General features: G+C 34.5%; 1 protein-coding gene across 1 annotated transcript in view; it reads left to right on the top strand.

Moving 5' to 3' along the window:
• The window catches only part of CSMD1 (CUB and Sushi multiple domains 1), a 1,256,706-nt gene that overhangs the window by 1,013,139 nt on the left and 218,041 nt on the right, over positions 1 to 25,526 (top strand). The window contains exons 24-28 of the mRNA XM_059835885.1: positions 1,663 to 1,854; positions 7,412 to 7,538; positions 9,980 to 10,182; positions 19,625 to 19,816; positions 22,361 to 22,499. Coding sequence (XP_059691868.1) covers positions 1,663 to 1,854; positions 7,412 to 7,538; positions 9,980 to 10,182; positions 19,625 to 19,816; positions 22,361 to 22,499 — 853 coding nt within the window. The remainder of the gene's footprint in view (positions 1 to 1,662; positions 1,855 to 7,411; positions 7,539 to 9,979; positions 10,183 to 19,624; positions 19,817 to 22,360; positions 22,500 to 25,526) is intronic.

Consider the following 25,526-nt stretch of genomic DNA (forward strand, 5'->3'; position numbering starts at 1 on the left):
CACTTTCCCAAACAATTTCACGTGTAATGTAGTAGATGGTGTGAGCTAAATTCCCAGGAAGTGGCTTGTAGACAGACATGCTGTTTTGAAGGGCAATTGAGTTTAACCGTGCATGGCTGTGGTCAGAGCATAGTCACTGGTCTTGGGGCTTGACGTTTTTTAAGATGTTAGCACAGATAGAGATGCAGTGTCTACTATGTGATGGAATAGCATACTTTTTTGAGAGGGATTGCTTTTCCCTAACTCTAGATACTTAAAATTCTGAGCTACTATAGCCTACTATATAAAGAGAGAACCTAGGCGCCGTTTACAGTAAAGACAGAAAAGTATTTCCAGAAGCTGATTGAACTGACTGCTCTTAGGCAGCTATCTAAATATGAGTTGGTTTGTTTTCTTGAGATTCATATGTCTCTACCAACTATGAAAGTAGCCTAAGCCAACTAGTTCAAATTTAGCCCTCTAATTTTCAGAAGCCTGACTTATGACAGGTAAACCCCAATCTTTGTGTCCAATTTATGAACAAAGAAAGCAAAGGCATTCCTTAGCAGCTGTACAGGAGGTTGATCTTTTCAGCATCAGGAGAAAGGCAACACGAAAAATGCAATACCAATTCCAGTTTGTGTATTTGTAAAATAATGAAAGGTTGTCTACAGTATGTTATTTACCATAAAGGTGTCTGATTCTCTCCTAATTAGTGAAAGACCTCATGTAGAGAATAAGCTGAAAACAGCAAGCTGAAGGGAAGACCAGCAGCCCGATTCAGAACCACATAATGAAGCTGTTCAGTAAAATAAGGACAGCAAAATGTAAACCATTTGTAGAGTCAGAATTATTTCCTTGGGCTGGCGACATGACAGTTATTAATGAAAAATCCACAAATATGACTGGAGCTGAGAAAGATGAATTTGGAACCACTCTTTATATTGCTCCAAGAACTGGACCTCAAGGCAGAAGGAGAGATTTAGACTGCATCTTTACATTTTAGCAATGCTATATGGAGAATGGGCAAAATATGGGAAGAGTTATAGCTGCTCAGAGTAGAACTGCTCATTCCAAGGAGCACAGAAGCAGCTATTTATCCCATTCAGCATATTAATAGGCCAAAAAGGGTAATGCTAATTGAAAATGAGTGTAGGAATATTTCTTCATTTTCAGCAGAGAAGAAACGGAAGCCATGCTATCTTGACACTAGGATGGATGAGGATGGATGAAATAACCTTTGCATTTTCTTCTTGAGTTCCCACTATGGTCTGCTGGCTTCATTATGGAGATTAGATGAGGAGGTGAAGCTTCCACTTAGTGCCAAATACAGGGTCAATACTGCTTCCTTTCCTCTGAATAAAAGAGAATGAAAGAATAGAAGTGGTATAAATTAATAAATTGCTCACAAATCTCTTTTGAGATAGTGTAAATAACACATTTTCTTCAATAAACTAATGCCATAATCAAATATCAAATGAATAATTAGTTCTTGATGTTTCAGTTTCTGATTTACCTAAATTATATGTAATTTATCTTAGGTCACTGTCGATACATCTAATCTAATTGAATCATGAGAATATAATTTGCATCAAGATCGGATTCATTGGCATTATATTTTGGTTGATATTTTATAGTCTTCTGTCTTTTTTTTTTCTTTACCCTTCCCATTTCTGTTTACAGGTTTTGACCTAGTGAGGTGTGAAGATCCTGGCATACCAAATTATGGCTACAAGATCCGAGATGAAGGACATTTTATAGACACTGTCATTTTATACAGCTGTAATCCTGGCTATACAATGCATGGTAGTAGTATTATGACCTGCTTAAGTGGAGATCGAAGAGTTTGGGACAAACCTTTGCCTACTTGCATAGGTAATATGGATTGTGTCAATGAAAGATTTCGGTGTGGTGTTTCAAGAAAAAAGTCTAATATTCTGTCTTTCTATACTTTATCATATGATAATGGTGTAAACGCACTTTAAATTTCAAGTAACAATTTACTGTGGCTGTCCAAGTATAACTTCTTTGAAACAGATGGCTGGCTAGTCTTAGCTAGAAAACTGCTGGGAAACACTTGTTTCTATAGGGCAGCCTTTGATGAAAGACTACTGCTTTGGTGCTGATGAATGTCCTGGGTCATTGAGTCTGATATGCTATCACAGGCAATGGTATTATCTAAACACTTCACATGCTGAGCAAATCCCATCATAAATCAAATTAAGTTTTTTTTTACCTTATCTGTTTTTATCAGAAATTATTTCAGAATCTCATTCCTATGAAGCTAATTTCTGATTTTCACCCCACATTGGTGGCTTGTTTTATCTGTGTGCTCTTGAGTCACTGCTGCCATGCTAGGGTACCTCATCTGTCAGAGACTTGAGGTAGACCTTTTCTTTAAATATCACATCTTCAAGCCTCTAAAAATGTGTTTCATTACAACCAACATAAATGTTAAATAAAGAAGTACTAGGTGAGATGCATAAAATAACTTAACAGCAGGCTGGCTATTGCCCATTGTACCTTTGCTAGGCAGTTTCTCTCGTCCAGTTTTGCTTTCCAGTCCAGCAATTACCTGTGACTTCCTGAGTTCAGGTTTCACATGGAGTTCCCATGAGTTGCTGAGAAAGTCTTTCTTTCTTTCTATGTGTCTTCTGATGCTTAGTTTTTGCCTCTGCTGCCTGCTGCAGGCAAGCTGCCAACTGCTTTTAGCACTCACCTGACCTGTAGGACCCTTTCTTGTTGCATCTTTCCCATATTGGGTGCTACATTCTCCATTCCAGGAGCTGCTTCCTGCTGAACACGTTCACAAACCTGCAGTCTACAAAGGAGCAAGCCCCTTCTTTTCAGAAATTCAGCTTACCAGAGAGTAAGTGCCAGAAAAACATCAGTGAACAGTATTTCTGCTGTCTTAGTAGAAGTGTTATTTTTCCCACTTGATTCTTCAATTATATCTTTAAGTTTTCTCTTATATATATGACAGGTCAAAAAAACTCTTTCCAGTTTTGATTTAAAGACTTTTCCAGGCTTTTTATACATTCAAGTCCTTAAGCTCTTCAGTTTAATTGGCTAGCTTCCTTTTTCTCTAAGTTTGCCCTTTTGTAGAGAAGAGCCATAATTAGTCCTACCTTTGCCTATCTCCCCATTTAACTTAAATGAAGTCATTACTCTAAGGCAATTTCTGTGATATTTTCTTGTGCCTGTGTTCACCACCAAGTAAGTATTTGAATCAATTCTAAAATACTTGTTGGTTCCAAGTCTTATTAGGTGAATAAATCCATCTGTCTACCTATTTCCTTTTCTTAGTATGATGATTTGTCCTCTAATCTATATGTGGGATGTTAAAATCTCAACCATACAGTATTAAAAAATAATAAAAAATAAAAAACATGTATATTCCAATCTGACCTGAAAGAAGGTAGGGAACCCAGGATCAAGTGAATCTAAAGAAAATTCCCATTATTTTTGCTCCTATAGAACATCTTTCATAACTCTTCTCCAAAATATTTTTGACCAATATGAATGTTTTTTCATGCTGTCTTTATTTAGTTTACTGCATGACTACTATGTAATGCTCCCTTGTGGTGGATTGACCCTGCCTAGATGCCAGGTGTCCACCGAAGCTTCTCTCTCACCCTTCCTCAGCTGGACAGGGGAGAGAAAATGTAACAAAAAGCTCATGGGTCAAGATAAGGACAGGGAGATCACTCAGCATTACCGTCACAGGCAAAACAGGCTCAAATTGGGGAAAATAGTTTAAATTATTACCAGTCGGATTCAGAGTAGGATAATGAGAAATAAAACCGAATCTTGGAAACGCCTTCCCCCTACTTGTCCCTTCTTCTCAGACTCAATGTCAGTCTTGATTTTTCTCTACCTTCTCCCCCTGAGTGGCACAGGGGGATGGGGAATGGCGGTTGTGGTCAGCTCATCACACATTGTCTCTGCTGCTCCTTGCTTCTCACACTCTTCTCCTGCTCCAGTGTGGGGTCCCTCCCACAGGAGACAGTTCTCCATGAACTTCTCCAATGTGGGTCCTTCCCACGGGCTACAGTTCTTCACGAACTCTTCCAGCATGGGTCCTTTCCACAGGGTGCAGTCCTTCAGGAACAGACTGCTCCAGCGTCGGTCCCCCACGGGGTCACAAGTCCTGACAGCAAACCTGCTCCAGTGTGGGCTCCTCTCTCCATGAGTCCACAGGTCCTGCCAGGAGCCTTCTCCAGCGTGGGCTTCCCACAGGGTCACAGCATCCTTTGGGCATCCACCTGCTCCAGCGTGGGGTCATCCACGGGCTGCAGGTGGATATTTGCTCCAGCATGGACCTCCATGGACTGCAGGGGAGAGCCTGCCTCACCATGGTCTTCACCACAGGCTGCAGGGGAATCTCTGCTCTGGAGCACCTCCTCCCCCTCCTTCTTCACTGATCTTGGTGTCTGCAGAGTTGTTTCTCTCACATATTCTCACTCCTCTCTTCTCTGGCTGCTGTTGCACAGCTGTTTTTCCCCTTTCTTAAATATGTTATCACAGAGGCGCTACCACGGTCACTGATTGGCTTGGCCTTGGTGAGCAGCAGGTCCATTTTGGAGCCTGCTGGCATTGGCTGTACTGGACATAAGGGAAGCTTCTAGCAGCTTCTCACAGAAGCCACCCCTGTAGCCCCCCCACTACCAAAACCTTGCCACGCAAACCCAATACATCCCTCCACTCCCATACCTGTATTTCCAGTTTCCTTGATAACAGTATACTTTTAAGCTTCTATATTCTACTTATGATTGCTACTCTATTTTTTTTTTCATTATACTTTGATTTTGTACCTTGCATTACTAGATATGGTTTCTGTAGTTTATTGCTAAGCTTTTGGAATCACTTGTATCAAAATCTCTTATTTCTTGAGGACCTCACTTCATCTCTAAATTAAATTATGTCCTGATATCAATAGAATAGTCAATTTTCTTTTAGTATCCTGAGACAGATTTTGTTCTTACTTTCTGTCTGTTCAACCACAAAGCTATCTTTCTATGTACCTTTATCTCTTTACATATCTTTTTATTTGCTGTCCTTGTTCCTATCTTTAAAATCAAATTTGGGAATTGCATCAGTTTTGTATAAACTCCCTCTTCCTGTTTCTCAATTTAAAAGTCTTCTGAAACATTAATTAGCTCCCCAAGAAGTCAAATGTTCACCATTCTTTCTGAAAATCTTCTAAAGGTGAACCTTTCTAAACAGCCTTTCGCAGTCTGTTACCTTCATTAAGTTGTTATGATTTTTCTACTGTTCTGTGCACAGGAAAACTTGTCATGAAGATCCCTGAAAATTCAGTTAAGCATCTGCAGATCATTTCATGCTCTCTTCTTTTTTCCCCTCCAGTGTTACTTATATAAGCCTTTCTTTCTTCAGTTTTATCTTATGCTATCACAGTTTTATCTCCTCCTACTCTGATTTGACTGACTTCCTTTTCTTCCTTTTTCTTAAGTTGTCATGAACTTCAAAGCATCACTTTCTTTCTTAGACATTTTCTTAATATTCTTCGGTTTGTGCAGACCTATTCTTTTTTGCTTGTTGTGGTTTAGATCAGCATTTGATATTTGCTGTTGTCTCCAGTGACATTTACATTCATCATTGTCTTTACAATTATTTCAATCTCATTCACAAAAAATTTCAAACCCATACATAGACATATTCCACATATTCTACACCTAGTCATTTTTAGTGATACACTGCTATATTGGTCTTAGCATTAATTTTCATTTTCTAAGCCTTAATGAAGAAAACCAGTGAACTCCTGTAATTCCTTGTCTAGAAGATTATAGAACTTGTTTGAGTATAATTCACTTCTATTAGTTGTAATATAGTTATTTACTTTATATAGTGTATTCTTTGAGGTGGTGATTTTACAGTGTGTTCATTTCTGTATATTGAAAAACAAACTTTTTGGAGCTTTTGTTAAAATCACTTTTGAAAGTTTACTTTTGGTCTGCTCCTAAAATGGACAATATTTTTTTAAAATAGATGAACTATATAATGCATCATGCCAAATTTTATCATGTATTCTGTTTCTAAATAAGTGTTCTCAGAATTCTAAAGCAAATCTGTTTGAGTTTAAATAATTTTGGTTTCACTGAGTTATCTTGAGTTCTTTGGTAAATACAGTACTGTATCAGTCACTTCTTTATCTGTAGTTATCTATCACAGTGATTATTGCCTTCTGAACTTTCTTGTATAATGAAAATTAACTGAAATCTTAGGCAAAGATTAAGTTTGAAGAAATTATGTACTACAGCAGCTTTCTGCCGTGGTTCTATAAATAATATGCAGTGTTTTGAGTGATCAGACCAGCAGGATAGTTAAGTAAATCAGTCACCTTGTTTCTTCTACGATTATTTCCTTCCTGGTAACAATTTGGTTGTCAGCAGTGACTTGGTGGCATGTATAAGAATTATTGTTAGGAGTGTTGCTGATAGATTATTTGGTCCAGCTGCCATGGTTCTTTCATCATCTGTGTCTTACACTATGCTTGCTGTACAGCTGTGCTTGAAGAGTTCCCCATGGGAGCATTTTTTAATACCACTACTTGTAAGGCAACATTGTAAATGAAGTAGGAATTCAGGTACATCACTTAACTGAAGAGTTAGTGATCCTTTTTGCTTCAGTGGCACCTGACTGTTACACAGTTCCAGTTTCATCAGGGTGTGTCTTTATATGGCCAGACAACAGCATGATGCTCTAAACAATTAACATAACAATCATTTGATTCTGGATGCTTAGCACTGCAATCGGTCTCTTCACAAAGTTAAGATAGCGTTGATAAAAATGTTTTAAACCAGACACTGCATACTTTCAAATCATAGCTTTCTGATTTACTCTCTTACTTTGTGAGTGTATGGCATTTAAATTTTTAAAAACTAAAGGAAATTACTAGGCAATACCTAACTGATTTTTGATGCAATTAAACTTGAAGTTATATGGAAGGAATTTGAAAGTGTTAAACTAAAAGCATTTTGACAGTGGAACAACAGAGAAAGTGATTTTAATTACAAAACCCAATGCTGTAAAGTCTGAATTTGAGCATTCAGTGTTACTTAGAAAAGCCAAACGTGTTAGATGGGATATTTCTGAAGCATTTTTTCTCTCTTGCTGATGCTAAAATTGTGCTTTTGTAGTCTCAGTTCATGTTGAACTAATCTTGTCTGTAAAATAACATAATCACAGAAGTATGGTCTATTACTTTATAACAAGGTAGGAATGAGATCATTATATGTGCATTTTTAACTCTTGTACACATCCTGGTTTGTATGTATGTGTACTACTTCAGAGATATTAGATCATTCTGTCATCTTTTTAGAAGACGGAGAGATGTGGAATGAACAGAGAATGAATATGTAAAATACTATGGTCTTGTTAAAAATAAATGTAATCCTTACTTGTTTTGTAGCTGAGTGTGGTGGTGGAATTCATGCTGCTACATCAGGGCGCATTTTGTCCCCTGGTTACCCAGCACCATATGACAACAATCTTCATTGCACATGGATTATTGAAGCAGATCCAGGAAAGACAATAAGGTACATGTTTATTTTCAATATTTATTGTTGACGTCAGTATTTTATACATTATAGTCTATGTCTTACATTCTCACACTCTTTGTTTATTAACTCCTCCTTGCATTAATAAAGTTGATGCTTGTCATGCTGGCATTTATGAGTACCATTCCTCTAGGGAACCAGGGTACCTATTTTTTGTGTAAGGGACACCTAGCCTTCTAATTCCGAACTGTGAATTCTGTTAGATAATATGGCCTATAAATCTTCAGTGTGGTTGAGTGGTGCACTGCTATGCCTTTTTCTAGCTGTAAAAAAGCTAAAGTGCCAAGCTGTCAACTGCGGTTTCAAAATTCTTCCCTTGAGTCATTGTAATGCCACTCTTACATCTTACTGTCACATTGAATGTGATAATTTGTTTTAAATCTAATAATTTCTTAAATACATTACCTCAAGCAGCCGTAACATTCCTGACTCTGCCAGGAGTGCTCAGACATCAGGCATCTTGGACCTTGTTGTGTATCTATTAGGAACTGTCTTTTTGTCATGAATGCTTTGATCTGATGAGGATTTGACAATTAACAGCAACAGCAGAGATTAGTGCTATAAAGGTTTATATACAACTCTGAAGGGTTTTCATTTTCCATTCCTGCTCTCTTCTGTCATATCATTATTAACATATATAACACTTTGAATTATGTGTCAGACTTTTTCCCTGTAATCAGTTGAATAGTAAGACCAGCAAAATCTCAGAAGACATTGAGAAAATAAAATTTAAGAAAAATTATGAGTCTTTAATAAGAAGTCCATACAGAACTGGGAAAATGTTTAATAGGTAAGGACTGGAAGATTTCTCCACGTAGAGTAGGCAGCATAACAAAAAAAAGGAAGAAATTAGAAGAATACAGAAAATGAGGGAAACACAACTGGTGACGAATGCACAATATAAAGGTACATGCCAAGAACTGAATGATGGAATCTAGAGATTTTATTTCTGTAATGATTTATGGAAAGTTGATGGAAGGATTCAAGAACTCTGGCAGAAGGAAATTAGTAATGCAAGAACTTTTAAAACAGTTTTTTTCTCATCAGTTTAACATACCGACAAGAAAGACTATCATACTTTGCTGCTGATGTATAGATAAATCACTCAAGTGGAAGGAATACCAATATTTAAAGACTATTTCAGCTCAGTTTGCTGTAGTAACACACAGATTCAAAACCTTTGTTCAATATTCAAGCTAGTTTGTCCACTCCCAACAGGAATTTGCTGTGAAAGCAAAAATGTACCAAAAGCATTTAACTTTTAATCAAGATAGATAATCTTAAATTTTGTCATTTTAAAATAATTTATTGGTACTAATATGTTTAATGATATGCAACAGAGGTTAGTTTTATACTCCAGTGACAGGAAAGAAGTATGTGATTTCCAGTAAATGTGTTACTTCAGATTATTAGCTATTTATTTATTTTGAGCAAAAAGTTAACAAATAGTAAACTGTTTCATTATTCAGTTTATGCGGACAATAGTTTTAACTGATCACTTCAATGCAAATTACTACTTTTTAAAATTGAATAAGCAAAAATATAAGCAAATGGCAATTTATTCACTGGGAGGTTTTTTCCTTTTTTATTTTTAGTAATCCCATTTCACTAAGCCAAATAATGAACTCATTCCATCATAGGTGATTTCAATGCATCATTTACATTTAAATGACAATTTTCAAATTAATGATTTCCAATTAATGACAAATATAATGAAGAAATATCAACACACAACTATTTGAAACAAAAAAGTTTTTATATTTACCTATTAGATTTCTTCAATGTTAAAACTCTAAACAGTCAAAACTTGAAGTTGATGCACATATTTTCACTAATAACATAGCATTCTTGAACACCTTTCTAAATCTAATACTTCACCTGGAGATAAATACAGGTTTTTTTATTATAATACAATTTTATATTTTATGAATTTTGTCATAAGGCAAAGATAGGATAATACATTTTCTGGTTTTGTATAGAAAAGAAAATGCCAGGCTGACAGAACTCCCTGTGCTATGTATGCTACTGCCCAGCAGCTACTGCTTTTTTTCAGTTGCATATAATTCAAGCCAATCAGTGTTCTTGGTATCCTCATTTGAATAAAAATAGGAAATCTCTGATGAAATCACAGTTCTTATCCCTTAAAATATCGATGATAAAAATAAGTTAATTTATAAAACAACTACTATATGCCCCATAATGGTGTTTTCTGTAATTCAGGCACTTATAGAACAGAATAACATCTCTCTTACAAGGTCAGCTCATCCAACAGGAAAAATGAATAATTCTTCAGGACCACTAGCCCTTCTTCAGTCCTAAATGGCACCTCAAAACTAAGTACAGTTTGGGAATGATTGCTTGGAGTTTTATGTAATTGTGTTTAATGAGTAATGTACAGTGCCTTTACTTTTTCTTTGCAGTCTGCATTTTATCGTTTTTGACACTGAGGTCGCTCATGACATCTTGAAGGTATGGGATGGGCCTATTGAGAGCAGCATACTTCTGAAAGAATGGAGTGGCTCAGCCCTTCCAGAGGATATTCACAGCACTTTCAACTCATTAACACTACAATTTGACAGTGACTTCTTCATCAGCAAATCAGGTTTCTCCATTCAGTTTTCAAGTATGTAAATATTTTTTCATCTCAAATACAATTATATGCACTATTTATATATATTATTATTATATATATATGAACTGTTTCTCACCTTACAACTTCCTTAGTCTTTAAAAAAAACCAGATTATATTATTTTAATTATTTTATATATTTAAGCAAATAGCTAAGACTAGGGTGAATTTTTGGATTTGCTTTGAATGTTTAAGTTTTCTTATTCCTTGTTTTGTACAACAACCACATGCCTAGCATTGTCTAATTAGCATTATTTAACAAGTCAAAATGGGTTTGTACATACATGAGTTTTCTTCTGCACTGTTAGTTTTAAATGTTCCCTCCAGTGCTACCTAATAATCTATTATTTTGTGTTTATACTTTATGTTGTTTGGATTTTTTTTCCTCACGACATTGGTTGCATGATGCATCATTTTTATGACCTTAACCACTGTTTGTGTACATGATTAAACTGAAGAATAAAATATATCTTACCATATTGAAATATATTTAAAAATTTACTATTAACATAATCAAATTCACCTTAAGGTGTAAAGTGAAAGCTCCTCTATATATGGAGGAGCTGTGATTGATACAGTATATGTAATCACCATTGTAAAACTGAGTATGTGGAGTTTTTCTGCGATATTAGGACTGAAGTGTTAAAGGCTGAGGGTAAGACTACAGGGAGACTATATCATTATCTTTGACTCAGTCATTGCATCCTTATATATCTAGATATAACGTATGTAAGTATACTTCTGCTCAGGAACATAGGAAATTTATGAATTAATAAAATATGTCAGAGTAGGACTATTATTTAAAACCTTCTTTGTAGATGCTGTCATTCAGAAGTAAAGGGCACTAATAAGCTTTCAGTCATTATTATTTGCATGAGGAAATACACTTTGGGGGTTCACTATTCTCTAAATAATGCATTTTACATTTACCTTTTTACTTCATTTTGCTTGATTCTTCTGAGTGTTTTACCCCTCAAACCACAGGCTTTTTCATCAGCCCTAAGATACCTAGTTAAAAGTATGCAAAATTAATTAAAGACAAAGAGCAGAATAACTTTCTAAAATTTCTGAACAGTGTGCTATATGATATGCTGGTTTTCTTGTTGTTTGAAAAAAGTTAATTTTACATTTGTGGAAATGAAGGGGTTTTTTACTCCTTTAGGGTTAGCAACCACATTTTATGTGGTATTATATGAAAATGTCTATAAGTTTATGCACAAATTTTGAAAGGAGGAAAATATTTAAGCATTAGTTAGATTTGTCAACAGATTTTTTTGACCTTCAGTGATACTTATAGTAAACAGGAGACAATTTAATGCAAGAACTGATTTTGTCATCTTAGTATAATATCTGATGGATCCACTCAGTGATTATGCTGGCAACTGCAGTGCATGTCTTACTGGAATTAATTGGAATTAGTGGTGAAGAACTGAATGCCTCAGATCAAGTAAAGGGAAAATGTTATTAAAGTTTCATTCACCCTGCTTGACAAGTGTAATGTTTTATTATTTTTTTAATTGTAAGGAGTAAAAAATATGATTTAAGGAATATGTTAAAGTAAATATTAAATTATTTCATCTAAAAATCAGAGATTAGTTTATTTAGTTTCCTTGAGGCAAGGGGCAGACCACTGTGGCCTTGATCTGTAAAGGTTTTAAACTAATTAATCTATGTCTAAGTGAGAATCTTTGCATGCTTTAGTATTCATCATGTGTTCAAACTGTAGGCGAGTTTATAGCAAAGCTGCACAGAATATTGAAATTTCACTTCTTTAGTAGTTTGTAACTCAATGAATAAAAGAGTTGCTTATACTTTTTTCTGGCAATTGCAGAAGATGTGGATGTTTTATTACAAGTTCTATGAAGGTAACTGCTCAAGTTTTTTGTCTTTGTGTCACTCGAAGGATTTTCAAGTGTTGCATTTATTAATGAGTATATTTTATTTAAATATTCATTACAATCCAAGAAGTAAACTTCAGGTACAGAATTGCATGGAATTGGAAAACCTTCAATAATCTAGACCTCTTACACATCCAAGTTCTGTATTAGATTATGCAATTGAGATGAGTGTCTATGTCAATGAGCATCCAGGTATGGGATCATACAAAGGATATACATCTGAGAGTATCAGGTCAAATGAACAGCTTAAAGACAAAGCATTAAAGTGCCAACCTTCAGCTGGAGAATTTGTTTCACTGTGCTGTGAATGTGCTGATTACTTTCTGTACTTTGCACTCTAGAATGCCCTTATTACATCTGCCTAAAAAAGAGGTGCTGGGAAAGGATAGTATAAAGTAGATCAGAAAATATCACTTATAAATTACTTACTGTTGATTGTAAATGTAATTAGAGGTATTTTTAATGGAAAAATATAAGTGGCTGAGGCTTACAAAATGTTTGAACACTATTAAAAGTGTGTTGCCCACTCAGCTCAGCATATAGAGCATGAGGACACGAACTGACAAGAGTGATTATGTTAATTGTAATCAGCCTAATGCTTTTCATTAAAATTTAATTACCATTTAATCATGCATAGAAGGACAAAAAATGGAGTTCACTGTACAAAACTGATCTTTACTCTGGGCGTTAAATACGTTTAAACTATGTATTACAAGCCAGGGATGTCAACCAACTCTTTCTGATCACCATACAAAAAGTGAACACAAGAAGGGTATTTGGTATTTGGCTTCTTTATTGCAAAGAAACAAAGTTACTGGCAGCAAAAACTTTCAGCCTAAGTTAACAATAAAAAAGTTTTCTATCCTACCTTAATTCTGTCCTGTGTGTCTAAGGTAAATAGGATAAATTTCCCTCTGAAGTTGACTTTTTCTTTTCATCAGCTATAGCTCTAGTTATACTAAAATACACTAAATCTCAAACTTCTGGACATCTAAGGGCAGGTGAAATGAATCCTACCTGTCTTTTCACAGGTGTCTAGTTCCCTTTGAGATGCCATAAAGTATCCTGACTAGTCTCCATCTGCCACTCCAGAAGGTCACACACTCCTAAGTCCTTGGTCATATCTTCCGGTCCTGTGCAGATACCTTGGATATTGTAAGGCCTCTCAAATGAGACTAGCCACCTGTGTTGAAGCAGATCAGTCTTGCCCTGAATGTTTAAATCTTCAACTACTCTAAACTTCTGAAAGCACTTGGATCCCATGTTAGTGGATGGTCCATTGATTTTATTGACCTGAAACTTATTTTATCGAGAACTTGTTTATATCTAACCATATAATTTGTTTAATTGATATTTAACAAAACCAATAGAAGTGGCAGATGATAGGAACAGCATTGGCAGTTGCTAGTCATATTATCAGTTAGCCTTATTTTAACAATACCTAATAGTAGTTCTACTCTTAAAGTCTAGCTTTTTTTCTTGAACTAAATGTTGTAATTTAAGAGAACTGTATACTTTTCTTAAACTAAATGATGCATTCACAGTACCTCAGCTGGTTTCATAGATTTTGCTCCTCAAGACTGTAATACATCAACGGATTATTCACACTCTTCTTATAACGGAAAAAATATTTTTGGATATATCTGGCTTTTCTAGAGTCAGACACATCTGTGATGGTTTTCTATGCCTACCTCTGGTCCTATGGCATTGTTAATTTCTCTTAGTCATAGTATTCTGAAGCAAACACTTTAATTAACAATATACCTATCTCTGCTTTCATGTGAACAGAAAGGTTATCTTTTTTTTGCTAATACGGAACAACTGGCAAAAATTTAATAAAGACTTTTTTCTCAATTTCTTTGTAACATTTCTAGCTTATTAGAACAACTTCAGACACTCATTTTATTAAAAACAAAGACATAAAATGAAGGCATTTGTACAGTCCAATTTTGCTTTTTCTGTTGTTTACTTGCTCTCCCAATATCTTTAAAATTTGCTCTTGAAGTAAACATAGGGATAAACAATGAAGAGTAAAGATGCCTGACTAAATTTTTATCTTAACAACACAATTCATCAATTATGATAATAATAATAAACAACTTGTACTAACCAGTTAATTAGAACAACTATTTGGAAATAATTGTGTCTGATGTTGACACATCTGTTGATATCTTATTTCTTCTGACAAGAGTTTAAGCATCAGCGGTTCTGTGTTTGATAGTTCCTAATGACACTGGGCTTAATCTGACAAACCTGTTTGAGCAATGATGCCTGCTTCTGTCCAGTTTTCTAATTCCATTTGATGATTTGTTTGTCTACAGCAATTCTTACAGTAACTGTGTCCCCTATCTTGAACTGTTAGAGTACTGTTTTCTTGTAAATTGTTCTTTTATTGCTGAGATGTCTTGTAATCCCTTGCCTAATGGCCTAAGCTACTACATTTGAGTAGTATAAGCATTTCCATGACAGAATCTTCATTGCTAGGATTCGTTATGTAATTGTTCCAGTTTGATTCACAATTAAATTATCAAGATAAAGGGGTTAGCACAAAAATATATTTTGAAAGAAATTTACACATGCATAATCACATATCTGCTTTACTAACTAAATTTTGAGTTCAAAGAAAATGAAATCCATTAAGACGTCCCTTGTTAAAATAAATAAAAGGATACAAGACACAAGAATTCATTATTCCCTTTTAAAGTCTGTAACCTAATCATTTCACAGTTCAGTCTCTTCTCTTGCTTTCTGTGATGCTGTAAATGTTGCATTGCATGCTCACAATAACACAGTTTCATTAGCATGAAGCATGCTAATGCTTAGCATTAGCATGAAACTGTGTCATAGCATTCCTAGCCATCATCTAATCCATGACCTAGGTGAGACATCCTCAGCCTCATAGGGGGTAGCAGTTCTTAATTTGGTTCCTGTGGAACTAAGCAGATATTAAGCTTGTAGCTTACTTTGACGGTTATCTCTAAACTTGTGAGTTTTTGTACTTAAGACTTAATGAAAGAGGCTGCATTAGCATTTGGGTTTCTTTTTTCTTTCTATTCTTGGACAATACAAGATATTTAAATATGTGGTTGATGCTAATTTGCCTAGTTCTTAGTCTGTACATTTACATATATTACATGAGATGATACTTTTTAGAGAGCAAACACTATTTTTTCACACTTGGAAATATTTGTTAGTCTGAAATCACTGCAAATCCTATGTACAATGTCTCAGCTTTGATATGTCAAAATCCTTCTCAACCTATTACGCAAGCATAATGCGCTAAACAGGGGAAACTTGTGCATTGCCTGTAATTTACAAGCCTAGCTCCTGAAAAGTCGTCATTATTTTTATAACCATGTGAAATAGAAAAAATAGAGTCTCTGCAGCACAATACTACAGCAAATGGCTTACATGATTGTTTACCATAGACATAGTGAAATTGATATTGATGAAGGTGATGGGTTTTTGTCTTGAGCTACAATAGATTACAGGCTAAACAAACTGATAAAAAAAGAAGTGTCCTTCAGGTAAAAGATAAATTAGGCACAAATTTAACATATTGCTCACAAGGCTACAGACACACAAATATACAGTGTGTCATATTCTCAGAAATAGTCTCCTGTTGATTTTCATTGAAGTTTTAAATCAACTTTGAAAATGTAATTGGGGGGCCAAATCCAAAATAAGATCTAAAAGGGGATTCTGGAAAATTATTAAATTAAAAACAGAGGCTTAACACAGTGGCTGCCAACATAGGGAGGTCTGAAAACTCCCTAGCAATCTCTGTTTTTTCCAGCTGCCTATTCTTCTGGCACCTACCTCTAGTTCCATCTTTTGTGTACACAGAAGCCTGTTGCACTGTGAGCAGATGAGACAGTAGGAGATGGGAAATCTGTACTGAGTGTTGCTCTATAACCCATTGAGTGTCATGTAACTTACTGCTTAGAACACATGCACAAGAACTGAGAAGCAGCTATTTAGTTCTTTTCCATCTTAATGAAATTAAAATCTCCTCTCCTGTCTATGCCATTTTAGGCACCTAATTTTTCTCAGTCATTTCTAAAAAGTCTAACTATGGAATTTGGTTTGATTTAACATCCTTGAGTCGAAAATGTAGTTATTGCTTTCTCTGCTTTACAGCATATTCATGAACAACATATTAATTGTGTTCAGCTTCAAGTTTCTGACTTCCTCAGGTTTTTTTGAAAATTGCATATGGCAATGTTACATCACAGCATGAACATGGCCTTTCTCATAAGTATGATATTACTTGTGTGTCTATATATTAGTGTAGAGGCTGAAAAGGAAAGAGTCTGTTATAAAAGAAGAGCAATGACAGAAGAACTGGTGATTTTTAGTGTCTGGATTACCTATCAATGAATATAACCTCTATACCCTTTAGATTTTTGCAATACCAAATGAAGCAATAGTAGACTTGTAATTTTCATGCAGTTACAGAACCTCTCCGGTATCTTGAGAAGTAAAACAACTTGGAAAGGAGACAAGTTGAAAAGTTGACAGTCTGTCTAAATGTCCACTTTACTAGATGACACATCAGTGCTTAAATGTCTGGTGTTTTGTTTAATTAGGATCAAGTGTATTTGGCATGATAAAAAGGTTGTTAGCTTCAAATACATAAAATAAATTCTGAGACCGCAAGAACAAAAGTGTGAAGAACATTTTGGTGCTTAGTAAACATCTGTCATTGTTTGTAAAATTTAGAACTTTGTATATAAGAAATTGAGATTAATAGTGAAATGAATACTAAAAGGCAACAGTGCTTTGTAATTGGTGCATTCTTGACACATTCAAAATGGGAAAAATGTTGTTTGCTGTGATATTATATTGCATAACCTTTTAAGGAGAAAATTAAGATATCAAAGATTTGTTGAAAAAAGATACTAGTTAATGACAGAGATGGGCTTATGCTCATATACTTGAAAGAATTACAATTCTTTAACACATATGCACTATAGTGATCCATTTTTTAGAGCTGTTATTGACTGTCAAATAAGAAATAACTTCTCTGAAGTCATGACCATGCTTTCCTTCCCCTGTGGCCAAATATACATTTAGTAAACTGCACTAATATGGGATGTCAGGTAAATTGTCAGAGTGGTGTCTGGGGAGTGCTTACACAGTACTCACTAGTAGTGACAGCCATTACTTTAATTCTTGAATTAATGCTTATAAATTCTGGTGGGAAAAATGTCCACCACTGTTTAAAAAACCTGCCATGTCTTTCATTTCATTTGGATATAATAACCATCCCAAGGTACCAGATGTATTATTTGGGAATGGAAGCAAGGTCAAAAAATTATGAATAATAAAATATTAAACAAAGCTCCTGTGTTTGTAGTGTGTTAGTTATCACAACCCATGAATATAGGGTATGTTTTAGTTTCTGTGATTTATCTAAGTGACATGCATAAAACCATTTTACCAATCTAAAATATTTGTTTCTCATTTTGCTTACTCTTTTTCAACCTTTCTGTGTCTTGCAAATTTACAACACAGGAAAAAAAGAGTTTTCCAGTTGTACAACTTGGTAACTGTTTCAATTTTGCAAATGTTTAGTTGCTCCTGCTGTTTCTTGTAGTGGTATATTCTTTTGGTGTGGACGGAAAGAGTAAATGCAGTTATTAATACAGAAAATGGATTACCTGCATATTATGGTCACAAAGGTTGCATAGTGGTGGTAGTGATGAAGCTCTTTTATCTTATTAAAGCCTTTGGGTAGTACCATTTGAAATGAGACAACAAAATCATTATAATGAAATATTAATATTTCCTGGGATTGAAATAGAAAATATTAAAAAAACCCAGAACCCCTCCCAAAAAAAATAGAGCAGGGAGGATGCACTGTTATCACTAACACACATCATTTATAGGAGGAATGGAAAAGACTGTGCCCCTCTATTTAAAACAATAGAAAGTGATTATCAAACATAAAGAAATAATATTTTATATTCTTAGTCTTTTTTGGCCTGTAATTTTTAATGCTATCCTAAAACCCAAGTGCTTGAATTGTTACATACTGCTCAAAATACAGAAAGACATAGTCACTGCTTTCCTGAAGACTGTTGGAGAATGGCACTGCCAAATATGATAACTAACAATAACATTAGCTCATCAGCCAACAAAGTGGTAAAAAACAGTTTTAACAATGGCATATATGCTTTTAATAAATTGCATCAGTTTTTCTCTGAATAGTCCTCATTGGTCTGATCATATCTTACAGACATCAGAGAAAAATTACACCTTGAAAAGACATCAGATATAGAGTTGAGATGGTTACGAATCAGTTTAAGAATGAATATGTTGTCTGATGCATGAGCACACAAGAAAGCATACATAGTTTCTATTAGAAAAAAAGACAATAATTTAATATTGATGTTTCACATTTTTCAAGGATTATCCCTTGCAGTACCAGAGATGATGAGCAGAAGGGTGTAGTGTAGCAGTTTTTTAAAAAAGTTTTTGGTCTGGATTCAAGAAGTTTAAACTTGGTTGAATGAAGATGATGAAAGTGATAGAGGGACTTACTTGTAGGTACACACCAGTATCATTAGTGGTGATTGTGACACTGGGTTTGTGACTCCTTATTTTAGCTTTTGCTGAAAATTGTGGTAAGTTCTTTGAAAAAGACATGTTTGGGTGGAGCATCCTGGAGTGGTAGGAAACAGAGTGCAATTTAGGGACAGTAGCCTCCAGCAATAGGACCTTCTTTCCTTGGGAAGAGTGCAATGTTTACTGCAACTCAGGATGTTGAATACCTGAAGTCAGTAGAAGAGACCTGGCATCTTCCACAAATCCATAGTGGATGTAGAATTGTGTATCCACTTTCTGGAGGATTACTTGCTTTAAGTCGAACCATACTGATTGTTCTGCTCAGTTTAACATTGCTTTTTTAATTAATTTATTTTTTTACAAAGCAAAATCCATATCCAAACTTAAGAGACTGAACTCATTGCTAGGTGAGATATTTTGCTTAGACTCAGTTTGAGCATACTCTGAGAAAGTTGTTGCTTGCCCCTGAAATAGGAACTTCAGGGCTACATAAAACTGCTATTTGATTCAGCCCTCTGGGTAAACATAGCATTTGCATGCTGCAGGATATTAAGACTATAAATTATGATACTTACCCTATTGCTCAAAAGGCATCAAAATGCATAAAGAAATTTGTTTTGATACCCAGAACATTACAGTGAGAAAAGGAGTTACTAGCTCTTTTGATGCATTAACTGGACAGGAAAAAAAAAAAAAAGGAAGGAAAAAAAGAAAGAAAGAAAAGCTTGTGTTTGTTTCCTCTCAGGCCATATTTTATACTAAGGAAACTGGCAGGAAGCCAACATAATAATGGTCTATTTCAGTGGGCAGATTCTCATAAAAATAAAGAAACAAAATGCCTTCCTATATTAACTGATGAGTAAATAATATTGACTCTGGTTGGAATGCTTTTGTAAAAATATTGTGCTTTTAATTATGGATGTTTAGTATCTACACCTTAAAACTTTTATTTAATCATTTCCTTACAGCTTCTATTGCATCAACCTGTAATGATCCTGGAACACCACAGAATGGCACTAGATACGGAGACAGCAGAGAACCTGGAGACACTACCACCTTTCAATGTGACCCTGGCTATCAACTTCAAGGACAGACTAAAATTACATGTGTGCAACTGAATAACCGATTCTTCTGGCAACCTGATCCTCCTACATGCATAGGTAATAAGATGAAATGTTAGTCTCTGTTTAAGATTAATAAAGATCAGATTTCTTGTTCAACTGGTGGGCATATGATGCTCATGCTGGAGTGATGCCCTTTACAGAACCCAGTTATTTCATACTTATGGTTACCAGCAGCCTTGTTCTCGAGATTAACACTGTTTCTGGATTTCATTTTCTCATTCTATTCTATTCTTTAAACATCATACAAGTTTAAAATTGACAAAATCTAACAGAAATAATTAAATGGAAGAGGTGATTTTGATTAACAAAATTTCTCATTGAAATGCTCTTCTATGTAATAATTTAGTTACATAAACTGCGGTCCATTATTTATTATGAAAATTTTCTGAATTCTCTTTAAAGATTAAATACCCAGCCTGTGCAATCCTTAGGAAGCTAAAGATATTTTTTCTGAAGCAGGATGCTTGTTGAGAAAAGTAGATACAGAGAAGGGGGGTCCAAGTGACATTGCTGTTGAAAGAATTAAGATAGCTTTTCTAAGATTAGAGTTAATCAACATCTGTGAAAAATTATCTGCTAGGTATAGTAATTTTTTAAATCTTTATCATTTTGTTGCCTATTGATTTATAATTAAATGAAGACTTATTTTAATGACCCCAAAACCCAGATACAATATGTTTTAATAGCACTGGAATAAGCATAATGCTTTTTCTTTCTACAAGCCATTTTGGAGAGGCTCTTTCCAAAACAGCAAAACCCCAAACAACTGCAGTCCCTCTGTTTCTCTAAAGTGTTTACAGATATCTCAAAAATCCTAAGAAGGATTCAGGATAATGCAGGATGGTGTCTCTAACTCCATATCAACTAACGGAATTGGAGCAGCGCATAATCTGAACATTGTCTTCTGGATACCTTGTGTGCAATGTGTAAATAACCACGAAAATGTTTACTAAACGTTCTGGGATTATTCACAAATTAAAAATATTTAAATAAAAATAAAAAATAAAAGACAGCTGGTGCCTAAAGGTCTAGAAGACTGATACTCTTTCTGTAAATATCTATTATAATCACTCCATATTTTATTACAGCCTAGTAAAAAAAACAAAACACAAAAGAAAGAAGGAAATAAAAAAGGAAGAAAGAGAGAGTACCTTTAGGCAAAAAGTGTATACATATTTTTATTCTTCGATATACTCAAGGTGAATTTGAAGGGGAAAACAGATTAAAGTAATCTTTACTGTAGACATGACAATATTAGAAAATTTAAGGGTTCTTTAATGCCATTATATATCATTTTTAAAATTACCATAAAGTCCTTGTTTCATTATGCTGACTTATAAATTTAAAAATATTTACATTTAATAGCTATACTACTCAGTACTCTGAACATTGTGTGACTTCCATTCCTGATTGTTTAATGTTTTCTGCTGTATTTGTACTTATAACTTTGATCATGGTTATCTCAGGCTGAATCATCAACACACATAAGGAACATTTGAAACATTTCCTGGAACTGTTACTTGTGAATAAAACAAACAAAAAAAAATTAAGGAAAAAAAAAAAAAAAGCACAAAACCCCCACACCCTGAATCAAAAAAATAATTACTAAAATACCAAAACTACAGATACAAAATTCCCCAGATACATAAATAGACTAAATGTTTCAATAAATAAAGAAATAAATAAATAATGGAGGGAAAAAAAGGTTTTTTTCTTTTCATAAATACCACAAGGGGAATATTTTCATTAATGTTTTCATTTGGGTTAGGAGCATGGTTTCCAAGTACATTTTCTTGCTCACACTTTAGTTCATGATTTTGAATTTGCTTGGTGCTTTTGAATGAAACTAAACTTCAGGATGTGTTCTATGAGTGCATCTGATGTACTCCAACCTCTAGTAAGCATTCAGTCTATTGGACCACACTAGAAATGACCTAAAAAAATCCTTCTTTAAAATGTTTAATGCAAATTCCAAATCCTTAGTACCAACTGTTTTGCACTACAGTTGTTTTCCTATCAGTCTGTGTGATGTGGTAATGTACATGCAGCCCATGTTGACTACTGTAGTTTTCAGTTAGACTCCTATGTGATTATCATCTTTGGAAGTTGAATTCCTTATCTGTTTAAAAATAACATTCAATTTATGGTAACTAAATTAATATATTTGATTTTTTTATTTGGGTAATACCTTTACTGAGTGAATCAAACTGTTTTGTGTTACATCTATGGTCAAAAGAAACTGCATCCTGAATCCTAGTACTTCCAGTACATAAGAAATACTTCATCTTGATAGAGGTGGGATTAAGTAACAGCAAGAATATATAGGACTTCCTATTTAACTTCATATTTTTATACATTTATAATGAGCTTTTCTTGTGCTTCTTTTGAATACAAACAGAGCTCACATTTTTAAGGAAAGTATAAAAATGTTTGCTTGCTGGAAATGGGAAAGCTCTGGGGTTTTCTTAAATATTATTATTTTTGGTAAACGTAGAAGCCAATTTACTCTTATTTAACAGCTAATATATGCTTGTGAATTTAACATGTGACTATATTCCTATTTCTTTTTACATTGGACAGCTGCATGTGGAGGAAATCTGACAGGCCCAGCAGGAGTTATTTTATCACCTAACTATCCACAGCCTTACCCTCCTGGGAAAGAATGTGACTGGAGAATAAAAGTAAACCCTGACTTTGTCATTGCCTTGATATTCAAAAGGTACTGTTTCTAGATGAATGCCTCTGTTTAACAGGATTTTAAATCTCACATCTAACAATGGCATAATTTATCACTTCTTAAAGCTTCTAATTATATTCTCTGGCTAAGTCCTGGACCATATTTCTAATATATGCTATATCATTGCTTCCAAATAATGTAAAAGAAAATAATATAATTATATGGCACTTTGAATATTGAATATATTCCTGAGCAACAAAACTTTCTGTGACCTATGAAATAAAAATATTTGAAAAACAATGTCAATTTGTAGAAATGCTTGATTTACGTTGTTGTACCTTACAGTAGAGACTTGAACTGTAGTGGAAACTCTATAACTCAGTTCTTAAAGGTTACAAATACAGGTTAAATACACATCTCTTGGAGTGCATAGATCAGAAAAAAAAAATTTGTCTACTCAGTCAAGAGAGAAAAGACATCTAGATAATGTTGTCTTATAATTTTTTAAAAATTTTATTTACTCCACATTCCATCATCAACCTATATTTGTTACATTGATTTTTAACACAAGTTAAAGTTCAGGGATATAGTCATATTCATGTGTTCAGTTTATCAATTCTATTTGAATCAGGCCTACATAATCAGCTTGTCTGCTATATCTATGGATGCAAATGCAAATTTTTTTCTTTTTGTGATCCTCTGTCCTAAGTGTGATTTTTAAGCTAAGAATGGTAGCATTGTTGACTTCAGTGCAATGGTGATCCGTTCTGATTTTTTTTGGAAGACATGATGGCATATTCAGAATTTTGTTGTGTAATTTTTGCACCCTTTTTTTGAAAAAAAACCACCAAAACAACAACATAAAAAAAAATTTCTTTCATTGACTGACTGCAGTGTGTTTTCTAATAAAATATTGATGTACAAGAAATTAAAGAATCAAAGCCTATCGTACTTGAAATTGTATAATCAAGAACATGATAATTCTGTTCTTCAGGTATTTGATCAAATAGCATTAAGGGATGAGAGTAGTTCTCCACTAATTACACTCTTGAAAATGTCACATGGTAGGTATGGTAAACAGCATATTTCTGTGGACTGCCTTAATAATCAGCTCAAACGCTCCATTTCAAGTAAGATGAAAGAAACTTATAGTTATTCAGTATTTAGGTTTGTTTGTGAATTCTATTTTAAGGAATACAAGTATGAGCAATGTAATGGAATTTAGAGTTTATGCTATACTTCCAGTACGCTTAATAAATAATTGCAGGCCAGTAATACACACTGGACTGCCTAAGTCTTTCCTAAATTTGATATTCTGTGCTAGAAGTTCTTAAATTCTCCAGAAGAAATCTTCCTTAGAAATCTGAAAGAAAAGGTTATGCCATAGCTTCCCAGGTTTTTGGCACTACCTTTTAAAAAACTATCTGATGTTGGAGAATATTCTTGGAAAAACTCATCCATTGTCTGATGGCAATATAGGGCCTTTTAGGGTGGAGATTGTGGGGTTGTTAATCTTGTAAATATTTTTAGAAAACTGCAAAAAAAAGAAGGAAAATTGGAATACAAATTAAGAAGGAGGGGAAAACCAACACTATTATCTGTATACATATGGGTGTCAAACAGGCAAAATGGAAAACTTTGACTACTTTTTAAAATAAATACTATATTTTTATTATAAATGGACCATAAGAGTAATATGGATTCTTATTTAATGAAAAAGTGTGCAAATACATGCTCGTAACTTTGTAATAGACAAGTAAATTGAGATAGTTTTACAAATATATTTAATGTTAGAACACAAATAACTTCATGCACTATCACAAACCCCCTCTGATTTATATGAAATGTCAGTGCTGAAATAACTCCATCTCTGCAATCTTTTCAATAAATTCCTTGATTTTTTACAATAGACTACACTAGACTAGACTAGACTAGACTAGAATATTTCAGTTGGAAGGGACCTACAGCAATCATCTAGTCCAACTACCTGACCAATTCAGGGCTGACCAAAAGTTAAAGCATGTTGTTAACGGCATTGTCCAAATGCCTCTTAAACACTGACAGGCTTGGGGCATTGACCACCTCTCTAGGAAGCCTTTTCCAGTGTCTGACCACCCTCTCGGTAAAGAAATGCTTCCTAATGTCAAGTCTAAACCTTTCCTGGCACAGCTTTGGACCATTCCTACACATCCTGTCACTCCTGTCCCTCAAGAGAGTCAACAGCACCTCCCAGTTTGGTATCATGAGCAAACTTGCTAATGGTGCATTCAACTCCTGCATCCAGATCATTGATAAATATATTGAACAGGACTGGCCCTAGAATTGAACCCTGAGGAACATCACTGATGACCTGTAGATTCACTACAACTCTTTGAACTCAATAGTGTCCAGTACAATCTTCTCCATAATTTTTCCAGGAACTGAGGTTAGACTAACAGGTCTGTAGTTTCACGGGTCTTCCCTCATGCCCTTTTTGTAGATTGGAAAAACATTGGCTAGCTTCCAGTCAGCAGGGACCTCCCTAGGCTCCCAAGACTTTTGGTAGATGATCAAGAGGAGTAATGTTTCTTTGACATCTGCATAATCTATTTTCTTACCATACTATTTTCTGTTCATTTTATCTAAAATTTTTCATCCTTAGGCAGTATGCTACAGCTAAGACCTGTATTATTCTCAAGGAACTGGCTTTGAGAAGACAGCAGTGTCTGCATAGGATGAGAATGTGGGCTGAGAATAGAGAGATGCAATGTATTATGTCAAGTGTGTGTTGGCTACAGAAAGATTGAAAACCATTTCCCTGTACTATTTGCTTTTCCTTGGTTTTGGTCTGTAGACTGCTATTTCTTTCAACTCTTCTAACTCTCAACTAAAAATTCTCTCTCTTAGCAAAAGTTTCAAAACATTTGTCTGGCTTGTCTTACTTCTTGAAAATAGTACATAAAATATTATTCATTATATGAAGCCATTTCCATTTGACATTACTTAGGAAAATTTTTTCTGCTGATTTCTTAGCTAAAAATATTGTTCCTTTTTGTCTTACATGATTTGGAAAAGTTTGTGTCTAACAGT

This window comes from Gavia stellata, chromosome 2 (genome assembly GCF_030936135.1).
Source record: "Gavia stellata isolate bGavSte3 chromosome 2, bGavSte3.hap2, whole genome shotgun sequence".
NCBI classification, from domain to species: domain Eukaryota; kingdom Metazoa; phylum Chordata; class Aves; order Gaviiformes; family Gaviidae; genus Gavia; species Gavia stellata.